Genomic DNA, 17,670 nt, shown 5'->3' with positions numbered 1-17,670 from the left:
CAGCTCAATTTGTGACTATAAGGGGATTCTAACTAAAAGGATTTGGTCAAATAGCTGACTTCCCTCCCCTCCACTTCCAGACAGTCAAAAGTATTGCTCTATAATGAAGGCCATTTATCTACTAAAGGACTAGAAAGTTTGAGAAAAGCTGAGTATGTAAATTCTGTAGGCGTGCCTGAGCAGCTGGAACTGCAGCTATTAACCATGATCAGTGCTGTACTACAACTTGTAAATAAATCAGTATGGATTTAGCAATTTATATATATTTTTTTTTCTTTTCTTTATAGTGGAGAGCAGGGGGATTTCATTCAACTCATTTCTAAAGTATGTAAGCAAATTTTACTCTCAGCCCTGTAAATGGTCAGTCTGATGGGTCAAAATTTTGAACAGTTGTGATCGTGCGAAAATAGGAAACTAGAATGAAAGTTCTCTGCCTCTGACCTGGTTTAGATACAGTTTAGGTAAGTCTGTGCTTTGTATCCCTACTTCAGTTCTGTTTGCACAACATATTTTTCAAAACCATTATTCACAATTTATTTTCTATGATTTGGGGTAATTATGATGTACGTGATACATAAATACAGCAAAGGGCGAAGAGGAACAAAATTCTGATTCAGTATTCATGACTGAGCAAGATAATACAAGTTATCTGGCCCAAGTCTTTAAAAGATATTTAAGCAATTAGCCCACAGCTTGTTTCAATAGCTGTCAGGCACCCACGTATCTTTAAAGACTGTGATTGTGAGTTTAGGTAGCGTAAATTTCTTTTAAGGTAATTTCTTCTGGCTAAACAAATAACGAAGTGCTAAATTGCACCAAAGAGCATACAAGCTAATGAAAACCGTGCCTTTGGTTATTTTCTTTGGACTTTAATTCCATTTGAAGTTTGGTTTTATACTCATTACATATTTCATGGTTATAAAGCTAGAAGAGGCCATTAGATTATTTAGTTCGAGGTTCTGTATAATGTAAGTTCTTAATGTCACCCTGTTATTTATATGTTTAGCTTGTAAGTTCTGTACAACGAAGGCACAAATAGAACATATAATTCATATAGTGTTTTTCTGCAAAAGCATTTCTACTAAAGAATACTTCTATTCATTTCACATTCGCAGTGTCACTTTATTTGAAGATCCCACTGGAGTTTTAGGCTTGTATTTTAGCTCTTAACATAATTTTAAACAATCCTGGCAGTAGTGGAAAAAAGGCTCTTGGGTACATAGCTTAGTTGTCTAATTTCTAAATAGTTTAAATGCTAAGCCTGTAAAAAAAATTGTGTATAGCTTGAACTTAAATGAACAAAGAATACTAGTTTTCCTTTGGGAAACAGCTTTAATTTAAAAAGAAAATGATGTTTTTTATGCACCTCTCAGCTGGGAATGCATTTGTTAGCAAAATAGCTGTTCAGTGTTTTGAAAATTTAGTTCTGCTTAAGCTACAGGCTCAATAAGAAGTCAGCTCACAGACAATTTCCATGTAAGAACTAAGCTGCTGATGCACCTAGCTTGGCTGGGTGAGTAAAGACAAGACTGTAAACTGAGTTCTTGTAAAATGTGTCTCACAAAAAATGAATGTGTGCAAGATAGGAGTTGTGGGTATTTTCTTCTCCCCTCTACTCCCATGGGGTATGAGATGCTGATTAGCGTATGGGCACCACTGTAGACACTGAAAACCTGACTTTTGTGTACCATGTTCCCAGAGCTTCATTTTTTTGGCTGTTTTTTTTGGTTTGTTTTGGTTTGGTGGGGTTTTTTTGTTTGGCTGATAGGTTGTTTGGTTGTCATGTCTCATACTGTATTTCTAGCAAAACAGCTTTGTTCTGCTTTCCCATTATTGTAGATTCGTTTTCTCATGGCTCTAGGCTACACCGTGGAAGAACAGTGAAGCTGCTGGGTTTGATCCCTAGATCTTTCACATAGACATTGAAATCTGCTCCTCCCCCTGCTTGTGGACTTGGCAGCCTCAGTGCTGTGCCGTAGCCGGTCTCCCCCGGGTGTCTTTGCCAGGCTGCTTCCTGACCTACGCCAGGCGCTCCTGTGCTATGAGGAAGGTCACCCTTCTTCCCTAACCTGGCTGGTAGGAAGAGAACCTCAACGCGGGGCCCTCCCCAGCCTTTTTCATACCCCAGGAAGCAGTGTGGCCACATTTTTCTGCAGAAAGGGGTGAGTTATTCCTCAGACATGTTTGGCCTCCTCTGCACGCGTGTATCTGAGGGTGCCTTTCCTAAGTACCAAGTTTCTAAGCAATAAGTTTTGTTTGCGTGACACCAGGATCTGAGCTGTTGTTGCTACTTCTCTATTTTGAAATAACATTTCTCAGGCTTCAGCTCTTTTTGCCCTTACGTGCTAATTTGACTCTTAGGACATTCATGAGGGTTTGGGTGCTTTGCTGTGCGTTTCTGGGGTGGGGTTGGGAGGAAGTTACTCTTCGTTGAGGTGAACCTCCTTCACTTCAGGTGTTTGGTTAAGTCTTCTGCTCACAGTAGAGCTTTCTCTGCCCTCACAGAGATACTTGCCAATAACGCTGGTTTCGATGGGTGAATGTTTTCTTGATATAATCAGGAGTCTGTTTGGAAGAGGGGAAAATCACCAAGACGTTTGGACATGTGTCACAGAAGAAAACCATCAGATTGTGATGTTAGGACACTGAGCATTTTATGCAAAACCGCAACGTGAAAAGCTCTGTATCCCATTACAAGGTAACAACAATTCTGGGATCAACCTTGGGGTCTGCTAACAGCTGTAGCTTTTGTTTTCCCAGATAACACAGCTATCTGCTTCAAAGGGACGTTGAATAATGAAAAAGAGGAAGGACCATGACTTTTTAACACCTGCCTCCTAAAAAGTGTGTGCATGTGTGCGTACTCTGTGCCATACACATTACTCTAAAGCGCTCAAAACTGTTCTCTTATCCTTTTAACCGTGTAACTCCAAAGAGATATCCTAGGAACTTCTTGTACTTTTCTTATTGGATATTTCCAGTTTTGGTTTCAATTCTGTTAACTTTGTGTATTTTATTGGCATTACTTACAGACCAAGGACTGTTCAGCTCTAAGAAAGACCACTGATATTTGTCTTAAAGGTTTTGCTATGCATAAAAGGGAGAAACAGTGTTATTTCTATTGATTCGCCTTCAGACTACGTAGCAAATTCAAAGAGAAATAGCTAAGCGATATTACTAAGTGGCAGAAGGGAACAAAGAATATGTTCCTGGGCCTCAATCCGAAAGGTCATACAGCTTGTGTCTTATGAATGTCAAGCCTGAAAACGAAAAAGCAGTGTAAATAAACCAGTGCCTTTGCCTTGCTGGTTGGCAAGTTCCCTCACTAGCTCTTGCTGTCCTTCCTGTCAGGATCTGTCACTGTGAGGGAGATGATGAAAGTCCCCTCATCACACCGTGTCGCTGCACAGGGACCCTGCGCTTTGTTCACCAGGCCTGTCTGCACCAGTGGATTAAGAGCTCAGACACACGCTGCTGTGAACTCTGCAAGTACGACTTTATAATGGAGACCAAGCTCAAACCTCTTCGGAAGGTACGGTGCTTTTGAATTTAATTATCCTCAAGCGTCAAATGGCCGGAACGGCTGCGCGAAGTACTGGCACAATTAAAGAAACATCTGCCTGTCCAAAATGGCTTTGTATTCGCTGTAGTTAAATCAGTCCCAGTGATTTTTTTTCTGCGTTGAAGTTAGGTAATTTGCAGTAGCAGGGGATTTTGACTGAAGATTTCATTTCAGCACCCACGCAATATAAATGCACAAGTAATAGTTTATTGTATTTAGAACTTTTAACTTCAGCTTTTTGTTATTGTCTGATCTGCTTATTTTTAATCCGGAAAGAAATCTTACTCATCGTGGTTTGCTGCTGAATGACACACACCAGTTCACCCAGTGTTTTTTACACTGAGCCCATAACTTCTGGTGGAGAATGATGCTTACACCAATGTGGAGACAGAAATTACAAAGTAATACAGTCAATCAATTTAGCTGCATCTGTTCTAACGGTTACACTTGTGAGCAAATTAATCACTCGTACATTAAGATTAGTTAATGGAATCTAAACTACAGAGCAACCTTGCATCCTGAAAGTCAAATGTATATTATCATCTGTTTTCCAGGATAAATCAATTTAATGGCACACAGGCTGTCAGTATAGGGAAGGTGAAGAGCTTGTTAAACATACGTGGGTTTGGTTTTCTTTGGAGCAAATAATTTCTCCTCTAGTTTTTCTCTAAAAATGCTCTCATCCTTTTAGGGTTTTGTTGCACCTTTGAAGTTTAAGTCAATCTAGAACATGGCAAGTTTTGATTTAAAATAAATTTCAGTGTGAGAGCCCTTGAAAAACATGTAGCGACTATTAGCTTACAACTAGCGTATGCATATGTAGTAGCGTTTTGATGGCAAAAGACATTTTGGTTTTGTCAGCTTTGCCACAGGTAGCAGTTCAGGGAAAGAAGAGCAAATGAAATTCCTTCTCATTTCCCATCCAGAGAAATTGTCTAGTAAGTCCCTGATGATAAATCACTTTTGAAGAACTCGGATTGATTTGACAAGCAAAGCTGGTGATAGAAAAGGACACAGTTCTCAAGTGCCAGGTAGATCTTGTAAATAATGTAAATAAAAAACTGATAGCTAAAAACTTAATTATATTGACTTAGTTTTTTAGCAATTGCAGATAAATTTTAGCTAATGTGACAGGAAAGAGATAATTGTATAAAATCCCCTGCCTGTAGCATATCTTTTGGGTTTTTTTCCCTGTACGTGTGTTTCTATTTTGAACACAAATTGCTTTAACCTTCCATCTAACAAATACACTTGGCACCAGCCACGTTCCCCAAGAGAATATACAGGTATCAGTATTTTTAGGAAAAGCCTTTTCCTGATTGTGTTAGATAATAGAGTGCCTTTAAAAAACTTGAAATAAAATTTTTAGCATCCAAGGTGAAAAGGAGTGAAATATGTGAATAACTGTTGATATCAGAAGTAGACACTTTTAACTGTGTGTGTCTCATCATTGCCGTCCCCCCTCCCATTTTTTCTTGTAATTGAAAAAAATTAATGGAATACTGTCTGATTTAGACTGGTAATGTAATTCCTGTAAGTCTGTCTTTTCTTAATTGAATGATTAACACCTTATTTATCTTACCATTGGTTCTCAGGTGAGTTTTTTCTTTCTGACTTATCAAAAATGAGCCTATTCTTTCAGACAGGGTATTTTTGTTTCTGCTCAAAGCAGTACTCAAATGTAGTTTATCTGCCTGACAGTAAATGCTGGCAGCATTCCCCCCTTCAAATGCAGTGCAAAAAAAATTTGCCTGTATGGTACGGACCCAGCATCTAATTACAGATCCATTTTTATAATTTACACCCATTTCAGAAACCAAACCCAAAGTTTCGAATTAGTTATCCTTTTTGCAAAAATAGTTATCCTTTTTGCAAAATTAGTTATCCTTTTTGCAATTATAACATGCAATTGTGACACCTTTCATATGTTATATTAAACTAAATATATCGTCCCTAATAAGTGTATGCACTATCATTGCCATCATTCACAAATCTATGAAACACTAAAGGGTTTATGAGAAGCTGTTTTATAAACCAAGTATTTTGACAGCTGTAGCAAAGACAAGGTAAGGGAGGAAAGAGTGATCACAGAGAGACCTGCTGGGTGACCACAGCTCACTGGTAACTTTCCACCCAAACAATCTTTAATAAAAAAATCACTGAAAATTGCTGTTTTGGTAAAAACGATGTATTTTGCCAAAGTGGAAAATTCCAAGGAAACACTATCAAATTTCTTGCAAGCTTTTACGGAGCCCAGGACCTCAGCGGTGGGGCATTCCCTAGGAGTCCAGGTTTTCAGAAGATGGCGTGAAGACTGATTACCAGAGAGCAAAGTGCTGTGGGACAGGCAGCTCCTAAAGCTGATGCTCACCACAGTCCTGTCTCCTTGTTGCAGGATCTGAAAGTCCCTGTAGAGACTGTAGGACTTAAAGACCTTCTTGAGAGCTTTAGGTTTCGCTAAGGCTTGGCTCTGTACTAGATCCCGAGAGCCTTCAGTCTCCAGCACTAAGTCCAGCCTGGCAGCAGTGAATTAAAACTTCCCAGATCTCCTAAGGATGGAAAATGAGGAATTCTCTGGTCGTAATGGCAGGGACATTATGAGCAATGGCAGTTATATCTGAAAAGGATGCCAAGTGAAAACAGCGATATTGACAAAAAAAAAATTTATTTGTTTTGATAATAAACTTTGAGGAACTCTGAAACCAGATTTCATATCAGTGTTTCCTAAAGAAAAGACCACAAATTTATTTTAGAAGAGTGCCTGTTCTTTTCCATAAGAAACTTATTTTATGAAAAAAAAAAACCCTGAAATTTCCCCTAAAGTGAAAGTTTCTGGCCAGCTCCAGAAAATGCCATTTCCATGGCCATTAGACCTGGATTTGAAGGGGCATTCTACAAGTGAAAGGGTCACATCTCTCAATCAGTTTTGATTTTTAATCTCTATTTTATCTGTGATGTGAGATTCTATAGCTTGGTTCTTGACTGTGCATTGCTTCGTTATGATGAATTTTATCATAATACCATTGTAACATGCCAACTGCTGGTCTCCTGAAGGGAAAAATTACAGACCACAGAACTTAATTACAGGTGTCTATACTTTTGTTTTTGCAGTATCACAAAAGCAGAATTTAAATATAAAACAATTTGATTCAACTGGTGAATTAGCAACTTTATTCATGCCTCAGCCTTTCATGCACTCACAATGTGTCCTAACAGTTTTTTTATCAAAATCTAGGGGTTTATAGCAAAATCATGTTTGATATCATGTCATACAGCTATTAGCACCCATAAGTGCCAATGTGCAGCATCCTAAGTTAACATAAATAAAGATACCTCTATTAAATCAATAGGCTTGTGAAATGTGCAGCAGTTATTTAATTACAGAATCCCTGAAAGCACCAGACATCAAATAAAACTTAGCTTAATCATTTTAGTAAGTCTTTGCATTGAAGTAATCCTTTTAAGCATTGATCAACAGGGATTGCAAGTGTTTCATATATTTGAGCACGTCTAATTACCTTGCTGAATATAAATTTAGAGATTAAACTAAGCATTGCTTGATGTGTCTGTTTTATTTCTCATGGTCTCTGTTATGTGTATCTATGGTTATAAATAATACAAATGTATTTGTAGCTTTACCTTTCAACGTTTGCAATCCATAATGCAGAATTTCTCATTTATAAAGTGACTTTATTTATCATGGAAGGAATTTGAAAGTGGCAAGAAGCTTGTGTGGGTTCCTTATTGAGCTCTCTCAGGTAATAGCTTCATCCTGAGAAAATCACTGCTTCTTTAAAAAGGATATAATCCTGGTAAAGTAGCACCTGCATTGCATATCTCTTGAATTTGCTGTTTGAAGCATAGTAGAAACAGGAACTGAATGAAAATACTGTAAGTATGAAATGGATTAAAATATCAAATTAAAAGGCACTTAAAATGCAGAATTGTTTTCAAATGGAGATTTCTCCACAGTGTCTATACTTCAAGATACTTTTAATATTTAAATTGTGCGATAATTGTAAGATGTCTGGTATCTGATGAGATGTTTTACTTTGATGCATTATCCCAACAGATTATTCTGTGGTCTTGGATATGTCTGTTTTCTTCCCTGATTTTGTTTTATCTTCGAAACGATTTACAGACAATGTCTTATTTATGTGAGGCATAAGCAATATTGCACATTGTTACCATGCAGTTACTCTTGGTCCTTAAGGAACAGTAAGGCAATTTTTTGTTCAGAGAAGCATTATGTACCAGTTGAGGTTGATTTTCTTTATGATAGAAAGGGTATCTGAATTCATCCCTTTTAAAAATAGAGGATTGAGTGTGTTCTTTTAGAACGGGGTGGTAAGATTCTGTGAAATTAAACAGAAGCAAAGCCAGTCTTAAAATACTGGTAATGAAAGAAACTTGATCTTCTTGTTTATTTTGAATGTGTACATATATCTTCTAAGCGTTTACTCCTCTTCTATTCTGTATTTGCTTATATACGGACAAATAGCACTTCTAAATGTGATACGAGGTGCCTCTCTTTGGGTTTTACACCATTGAACTCTGTAGAACTTCTCGTGTATGCAGCTGCTGTCATTAGAGGAGAAGGAAGGAATGCTGTCTCCCCACTTGGTATCATTTATTTTATAAATAACTAGGTTGTAATAAGAGTGACAAAATGTCCGTGCCAGCTTTAACTCCCATACAGGATTCAAAGGTTTAAGTCCCAGTTGGAGATATGTGGTTCACAGCTGCGCAGAGCAGGGTATTTAGGTCCTGGAGAGGTTACGGAACTGGGTAACTCAGATTTCTGTACAAAGCAAAACCCAGTCCAAGCATAAGAAGTGACCCATTGTGGTCAGTTTAGTGATTAACTGGTTAAATCAGTTTGGAAAAGATTTCAGCTGTTTGGTGTGATGCTGATTTAATAATTGGATCAAAAGCAAATATTTAGTTATACTATAGTACGTTAAAGATACTCTATTTGCAACAAGACCATCGGATTGGTAGCAGCTGTATAGCCAATTAAGATGTAGGGTTTGAGCCAACAGACGTCAGTGCACTCAATGTGGGGTAATGCCCAGCTGGAAGGTAGAGAAATCCGCAATTCACAGGCCCATTAAAAAAAAAAAAAAGGTGAATCGCCTATGGAAGCAGCAGAAGAAAATCAGAATGCTGCTTTGAGAGCTATGATGAGCTAAGGAAAGTCTAAAGTGAATCTTTAAGTCCCATTTCTCTCGCGGACTTAATGTTTCACTCTGGAGCAGGAACACATCTGCTTCTGCTCCCCTTGTTGGAGCTCGAACTGCATAGGGTGCCTTATTCTACAAACCAGTCGTCATCTGCACTACTCTAAATCCAGTTGTTAGAGCTCTTGGCTGATGTGTGAGCGTGCCAGATTCAGCTCCCTTCTCTGTGCTTAACGTAGTCCTATAAAAGGAGTAAATCTTAAAAAATATGACTGCCTGGAGGAATTCATTCATAACCGGGTGCTTTGTGGATAAATCCTTTTTTGATAAAATCTGGTAGGATGCATGATAAATTCAGTGACGGCAAAATATGTTAAGGGTCTGGATGTATTTTTGATCCAGTGCTAGCTGACTAATTCGTATTTACATTTTTTATTTAAGAGTATGGTGATCACTGCTGAAAGTGATACAGCCTGCAGAGACATCTTTGTGAAATCCTGCTATGAAATCAAAAGCGGTCGCCATTAGAAACCACTTCTCCCACCAGAGTAGACTCTCAGAACCAGAAGTGACCTGCAGAGTCTCCCAGGAAAAAAAAAGGAAACTTTGAGCACTCATTACTATATCGCTTGCTGTTTACTTCTTATTGCCCTGTGCTATGAAGTATGAACCATCTGGCTTTTTCATCAGTTTTCTAATAAGGCTCATGATAGGACGTGATAGCTAATACTGCATAGGTCAGGTAACACTGACTTGCTGTGGGATTAGTTCTCTTTTAACCCAGTTTGGTGAATACTTTGCAATCCTTAACATAGCAGAAGAGCCGACATTTCCTTTTGATTTCTGGTGCAGCGGCACAGTGTCGTCAAGGCAACCTGCTCCCGTGTTTTCTTTCTTCCAGTAAACTGCCTCAAAACATCACTAGCCTCAAATCATTTCTTGTAATATGTGGGGTCAGACACTTCACCGGCATGCACAAAGGCACAAAGCTATTACTTCCTTATTGGCTATCATGTCATTATAGTGAATAACTTTGTGCTCAAGGGAGAAAGCGTATATTAAAGCTTTTAAAGTAAAAATAATTCTATAGCATTTGTATCCTATTGTGATGCCTCGAGGATGCAAGGGACTACTTTGTTCAGACAGTTGTATTCCTAATTTTGAGAGAGAGTAATAGAGCATTGCTGCTAATTTATCTGTACATAGATAACATGCTGTAGTTCGCAGAGTAATGTTGTCTTGCATTTTGTGCCAAAACAAGAATAACAGATCTTACCTTTCTCATAGTGGTAGAATTTGGGTTAGCTTTCTATCTTATATTTCTTTCTCTTCCATTCAACACAGCTTTTATTCACCCAACTGTTCCAGTTCCCATGGACCACTGACTAGCGATGCTGACCTTCTGTGCCTCATACCTTGAAATCATCATAACATACCCTTAGGCTCTCAAAAAGCCATCTCATTATGATACTTTGCCGGTACACCCTTATGTGCAGCATCCTTCCTGGAGGGGGAACAAGATGTCTGTATTGTCGTTGCTTTGAACTTGCATTGTTTTAAGAAGCAAACAAAAAATCTTATACCAGAAAATGAAATGAAGACTACTTCCTCTTTTAATTAGCTGCTAGTAACCAAATTTGCTACTTCTGCTGCCTGGTAGAATTTACAAAAGCAAAGGGAATTCAGGAGATTGTCCATCCCTGGGTATTAGCGGTGTTATCCACTGTTGCACAGAACCATAAACATGAGCTCTGGGAGGTACAAATCCTTCTGTGCTTCCTGAGCCTGAAATGAACAGTTGGTCTGAGCTGTTTTACAGATGCAACTTGCATCACGAGGTTTCATCTTCCTTTTACTTAAAGGGTCCTACCCTATCCTTCGTCAGCCTCTCAGTTATTTTTTACGTATTTGGGGTCTCCTTTTCATTGTTTTAATTCCAGCTCTTTCAGTGTTCCGTTTTTAAAGCTTGGCCTCATCAATAGTTATAAGAGAAGAGGGGCTGGGTAGCTGAAGCATTGGAAATAATTAAGAGGATCTCTTGATACTGGCGTAAAGAAAATGTAAGCGGAATGGTGCCCTGACACAAAATGTATAGCTAGTAATATAAAACGTAAAGAGCATAATCAACCCAAGCAGTGACCTAAACCACTCATTGTTATTCACGGACGTTTGTAAAAATGCCATTTTTACTGTTTAATTTTGAAGCTAGGGATTTTACCAGCTCTAATGGGAGTGGGCTGCTATTCATGATCTGATTAATGCATGTATTAATCTCTCACATAACTAATTAACACATGCGATTTTACAGTGGTTATTTGCCTCAAATTTATTTTGCCTGGGACCTATTGATGTGAGAATGACCTGAACTGAGTTTTAGTTCACAGGCTGATGCTTGCTTGTTGGTGGAATGCATGCAAAAAATGGTTTCTCTTGAACATAGTGATGTTCTCTTGAACGTAGCAATACTGTACTTGATCTAAATTATGATCAAATAATCATAAACTGATAATTATCAGTTTATTCAGTATATTTTATAATTTTTAGGGTTAATTTAATTTTATTCCTATAGCATTTTATTTAAATTATTTGGAAAAAAAGAAAATTTTCCTCCAGGAATTATTCAGATCGCCGATTTGTATGCGGCAAAATTGGAATGTATGGCATTTGTTGGAAGTCTTTCAGAATTCCCTCAGTTCTCTGCCAGAACACTAGGCTGTAGTTTTGTGTTAATTACTCTAGCCTTTCCTCAGCCCAAATTTCCTCTATTTCATTTTTATTTAATTGGATCAAAAGAGTCTCTCTTGTGGGAAAATTAAAAGACAGAGAAGGTAACTGTAGCTGTTCGTTGGGAAATCAGTATTCTTGCTAAAGTCGTGTTTATAGATAACGAAGCACATCAGCTCCTTTTTTTAAATCTTGGTTATGTGGCAATTCAGACATATGTACATATACTGTATATATAGTTCCAAAAATAAGATACGTCTAGATATATTTAAGCAGCAATGTATTTAAAAATACCAGGGTTTTGGTATACAAGAACATTTAAACCAAGCCACATATTTGTAACTTTTCAGACTGATTTGGTTAAGGGAAGCTCAGAAGCTGAGTTACATTTCCTATATGTAGGTCAGTTGCTCTTATGACTTCAGGAAGAAAATAATGACCACATAAAGAGAATTAGTGTTCAGGTTCACTTGTACTATTAATTTAGTGGGTGTTGGGGGGGAAGAATTGGTAAGAGCATCTCTGATCTATAAACATGAAGGACAGAAAATGAGATAAAAGGACACGCAAGATGATCTTGAGGTTCATCCAACAGTACCAAATGGCTACTCTTTGTTCAGTGACTTTCAGAGATAGCTGCTTTCTATTTCCAGTCAACTGTACTCCTTTTCTTCCAAGAGTCCTTAGCATGCAAAGGTACCTCTGTACCCTTCCTTCCCCTCCTTGCTGCTGGGCTTCATTCCTCTTACGACACGTGATGCTGAAGGGCCTTGGGCTGTAGCGATGTAATACATGCTCCTGTAGGCCAGCTTGCACAGCAAGTTCTCCAGGTAAATGGCTATAGGTTTTTCATTCTGTAAGATCCAAATTAGAACTCTAAGGAATTTTACATATTGGAAAGAGTGTTTAAATTGCTAATGTATCAAATGGGAGAACCTAGGACATGAACAGCAAACAAAAAAGACCAAGCACATTTAGTATAAGGCAGTTATGAGAATTTTCATGCTTGCACTGCTCTAAGAGAAGGCAAACTTAGGTGGAAAATATTTTCAAGGTGGAATAACTAATATTCTGTTGTAACTCCTAGAGTTACATCATTTATAACGACAGCTAAATAAACAGAAACTATATTTGTTGATTTAGCTTTTCAGGTGCCACCAATTTTATTTCATCATCTCTAATTTCAAAACGCATGCTTCAAGATACTTATCAGCAGGCTAGACAATTTGATATCGAGGAAATTAAGCAGTGTGATGAATACTAAAGAGAAGGTGATTCAAGTAAAGGCTCTCTAACAAAATTGTGATCATATATTTTAACAATGTCTTAGGTGCCTAAGGGAACAGGTCTTCAGAGAAATTTCACTTTAATTGGGCACGACTAAAGAAAGTGGAGAGGCGTACAAGACTATGTAATGGGATGTTGATCTCCAGCATGTTGCTATATCCACCTTTCTGTCTAATTTCTCTCCTTTTCCTATTTCTACCACGCTATCCCAGCCTTCTGTCCACATCCCTCGCGCTATTTAAGACCAAAATACACTCAGATGTGCAAAGGCAGTTAAGAGACTCTGGCACAGACTGTTGGGAGATGGTTTGTTATGGCTGCTCTAGTGGAGGAAGGATTCACGTGTGCTTTGTCGCCGGCACAACCCATCTCAAATCCAGCGCTGAGCATGTGTCACGGCTGCTCTTGTATTGCCCTTAGAGCGCATATCGCAAAATGCAGCACCCCCACCTGCTTTGGTTGGAAAATGAAATCTCAGCTTAACTGGCCTTGCAGGAAAATTATGACCTGTGCTTTGTGGTATGATAGTTAGATTGATTGATTTTTTTTTTTTAATGTTGGGGGGTTTTTTTGTGTCTAATGTTGTTTGAGAGCTGGACTGTGATTTAAAGGCATTTGCTACTTAGTGACTGGAGGAAAATGTCACGCCTTCAATTAGGTGTGCTGCTCTTTTGGAAAGAGAAAGGAGACAGAGGCAGGAGACAACTAGCTGCAAAGAGAACAAAAGTGACACACAAACTAGATCCATTTGATAGAATGGTTGTAAAAATACTGTAGGGAGAGCGGGTAACAGTAGCATCTGCTTGCAGTTTGGACTGACTGTAATAAAGGTTAATGGAGACATAGATTCTACCCCTTTTCCTTACTTCTTTATGGGTTGCCCACATGTAGCTTGTTTGTTTGTTTAATTTTTGAGTAATAAACTGATATGTCCAGGCACCTAAAGTCTTTTCTAGAGTTCAAGATGTGTACCAGACATTCCCCATAGTTTTTATGAGCTTTGCATTATAGTGATGGTTCACTTCTGAACAGTGGCTCAATGTTTTGCCTGCAGTTTATCCATCATTATAGATTATCTTATCTATAAGGTAGCTGAAGCGTGCTATGCCAGGAGATGATGGTCCTTTTCTTAAATAGCTTACACACAAGGCAAGAGAAACAGCAACTGTGAAAGAGAAGCTCATGATACCAAAGTTCCAAAGTAGTTCATGAAGTACCAAAGGCTGTTCATGTAGACCTCGGTTGAACGAAGAATTAGTTAATGCATTGTTTCAGCATTCAAAAAGGATGCTTGAAATTAAACACTTTGTAGAGTACTTTTACATTCCATATATTGATGTAAAATAATTTCTAGCAGATGGGAGCTAGGAAGAAGCTCCCAATATGGAAAGATTATGCTATAATTACTTGCCATGGGGTTTCTTGCATTTTTCTCTGAAACATCTGGTGTTGGCCTCTGTCGGAGACAGAGCATTGGATGAGAGGGACATGAGGTCTGGCAATTCCTGTATTTCCAAAGTGTAGCATTTTTGTGGTTACTTTGTGTTGGGGTGATTAGGATGCAGATACTGAAGTTCTTCTAGTTGGTAAATGACAAGTATTCTCAATAGTACTTCCAGATTGCAAAACCAGCTACTTCATTTTAGAAATTATCTTCTTAAATTACTTAACACCTCTATTTTACATTATTTAAGGGTCTGCTAATTGATGACATACACAGCTAAAAAGTGCTTAAGTTTGTGAAGAGTGCATACTGATTATATCTCTCAAGTCCAGCTCTTTTAACTGTCACTTAAAAAGAAATATACCACTGTCTTGATTTTGATAAAACTGAATTATGATTCTTTGCAGCCTATAATCTTAGGTGTGTTTATCAAAGTGAGATTTTTCATTATGTAGGTCTTTACTTACTCTAGGCATGCATATCACACATAAAAGTGAATCAAAGTGTGTTTGTCTTTAGAAATGCACTCATTTCTAGTTCAGGTTTATCCTTTTAATAGGTGTTTTAAATACACCACAGGCCTTAATTTCAATTCCATCCAGGTTTGTTTAGTGTCACCTAGGGACAGAAATAGATTTTATGTAAACATCAGGAGGGTTTGCCAGAGAGGGATTTGTACCAGCTCATCTAATGAACTAACCAGATCAAGGTAAGGTTGCGCATAGATATGGCCGTACGATGCACCATACGACATGGGATTTTTAAAATTTATTTTTCTCTTCAGTGGCTAATTTAGCAGGGGCCTGACTCTGGCTTTCTATTCTTGATCCTTACAAGAGTTCCTTCTCTGGCCTGTATCTTTTGACAAAAGGCAATGACAAGTATGTTTTCTGGGAACCTGCTCAGTTCTTCCTCTCTGAATGTGCTCTGGACGCGTTTGGGGAAAAGAACACGGAGGAGGTGTTTTCATGGCCCAAACCCTTCTCTTTTCAGCCATCAGACCTGCCACATTCTGTTTGACCATATGAGGGGCACTTCTCGTCTTGGTGCACGATGCAGCATGGCATGCCTTGTCCTTCTCTGAGATGCAGTCCCTGGGGCACAGGCTGTAACCACCTGTTGTTTAGATGGCGCAGAGCAGCCCGAAATGCTTTTATTCAAATTACAAGGAGTGAAGTCTCATCTCCCATCAACGCTTCAAATCTGCACAAGGCTATTTTGTTCTCCCAACATGTGTGGAGCCCTGTTGTCCTTTATTACTGTCATTCCTTCCTCTTCCACCCACTGCACAAATTCCATTCCTGCAAACTACCGTTGCAGCTGCTTTCCTCCAGCTGGTAGGTTGATAGTAATGAACAGTTTTCTTTGGAGCCTGGGCCAATTAGTGCTGGAACAAGTGACCAAAAAAACCCTCCCTAAACCACAGAAAATAAATGACTCTGAGCTACATGTTCAGACTTCTGACATATCTTCCCTGCCTGGCTCACTTCATCATTCATTGCTCCAGTTCTTAAGAGCTTTTTTTCAAAAGTGCTGGCTAGGTCCTTCAGGCCTGGTTTGAGATAAGAAAGATGTTTTTCTGTGTATTCCTGGACTGTGTGCAGAGAGCATTTCCTACAGCAGCTCCTAGTAAATAACTTCAGCCTTCATTTTGCAGGCATGAGTATTTAAAGACAGAGGTTGCCCCAAAATCTTTCTTTAGACTGTAGAAAGAATTCAGAGAATGACGCATGATGCCTTTAGCTCTAGGTGAGATCCTCCCAGCTGTGGGTGCAGTTCAAATTACATTTGTTGTCATTTCTTTACTAAATGTCATAACAGGAAAAACATTTAATATTAGCAATGCCATGCCCGTACCAGATTGCCCTGTCAGGCCTCTTTACATACGATTTTTAAAAATAGGGTTCCTGAAAATACCTAGGAGTTAAAAGTCCAAGCATTCATTGCAAAGCAGCTTGTTAACTTCACCTTCACTTTGGCATCCTCGGTGACGAGCCCCTGCAGCAGAGAGACCTTTGATTGTAAAGGTTTGGATCTGCAAACCTGCAGTAGGTATGGAGTTGGTTCAGGAAATCCGTGTAGACAAAATTTTGTGTCCAAAGTGACAGAAAATTACCACTAGTGGGAGGCAACATGCGGACACAAAATGGGGACGGGGCAAATAGACAGTAAACCTACAGCCTGAAGGTGGGGAAAAGGAATACAAGCAGCAAAGTTTGCAGAGTCCAGTTCTGTGGTATGGCAAGAGCTTTTGTGCGAGCAATGTGAAACTTTTCGTTCTGCATTTGGCCGTGACGAAACCACTTTGCAGAAAGCTTAACGTATGGGAGGGAATTAAAATTGCAGATTCACTTCTGTCTATAAGAAGAGAGGCAGTATTGGGATCTCTAGGATGTGAAGCAGCATCCCCAGATCCACTAACAATCCATTTTCAGAGGATATTGAAAAATATCCGTATTTATTTGTTGCATATTGACTAAACAAGCTTTTATTAGAAGGGACGTGCAGGGAGACAATTTTGGACCTTTAAAATAAATATCAGGGATTTTCTCAGACTACGATACAGGAAAGGGAAGTGGTTGGCTACATATCATTTAGACGTCCCCTGTGAGCAAGGCTATTAATTTTTTTTTTTTTCCCCAGAAGCCTCATGACTACATTTTGTAATTGCAAGAGTGGGTTATGAAATCAGTAACCGTTCCCTTTAAGTTCCAGAGTGAGACGGTCTTAAAGAAACAAAACCAAAACACGAGATAGAAACCTAGAACAGGGTATAGTTTTACAGCTGCCGCTTTCAAGGTTATCACACGCTTCTCTGGCAGCAAAGCACAGGAATTCAGGCTGAGGTGCACCTCGTGTTTTAGAAGTAGCTGTAAGTCGTAGTTGGGGTGGGAGGAGTGTTTCTGATCATATTTACAATTCGGCTTCTTTCCTTTGATAGCTCATTCTGGCTTCTTGGTAGGAACCTCCGAAGCAGGTAGACGGTCTCCTATCACCCTCCAGTGGTTTGCAGAGCACAGTACAAATGTAACGTTCAGAAAAAGCTTATTCAGAAAATAAAAAGAGGGTTGAGGATATTTCAGGCTTTCTTCTTGGGATACTTATTGTTGCATTGCACATTTGTTTGGTGACTTGTGTAAAAGGTTTTGTGGTTGTTAGATGTTACGAAGTGGTTTAGCACGCCTGTTCTGTGGAGCATAGTGATATTCATGCGGTCGCTTGCTTTTGCAGGACATCAAACCATCAGCATTGGTGATGATTTCCAGTCTGTGTTTGTATGGCTGCCAGGATTAAGGGATCTGTGGGTGGTGACAATCAGACGTACGACAGTGAAGGGGTGCTTCAGAGGAGGCTGGGCAAAAACTACAGTGTTTGTCTGTCAATTTAGTGACTCAATAATTTGCAAGTCATTATAAATGTCTCCTCTGCCTGTTACAGTCTCCCATTTCTTTCTCTGCTTCCAGTCTCTAGAG

At 38.9% G+C, this 17,670-nt stretch overlaps 1 protein-coding gene across 4 annotated transcripts in view; it reads left to right on the top strand.

Annotated features, from left to right (window-relative positions):
- The window catches only part of MARCHF1 (membrane associated ring-CH-type finger 1), a 248,096-nt gene that overhangs the window by 217,064 nt on the left and 13,362 nt on the right, over window positions 1–17,670 (top strand). For all 4 annotated transcript variants that reach the window (XM_063335298.1, XM_063335296.1, XM_063335300.1 and 1 more), the window contains one exon: window positions 3,352–3,532. In XM_063335298.1, the coding sequence (XP_063191368.1) occupies window positions 3,352–3,532 (181 nt within the window). The remainder of the gene's footprint in view (window positions 1–3,351; window positions 3,533–17,670) is intronic.

The sequence above is a fragment of the Chroicocephalus ridibundus genome, chromosome 5 (genome assembly GCF_963924245.1).
Source record: "Chroicocephalus ridibundus chromosome 5, bChrRid1.1, whole genome shotgun sequence".
NCBI lineage: Eukaryota > Metazoa > Chordata > Aves > Charadriiformes > Laridae > Chroicocephalus > Chroicocephalus ridibundus.
Note: the sequence above shows the minus strand (reverse complement) of the source record. Positions and strands in the feature narration are given on the sequence as shown.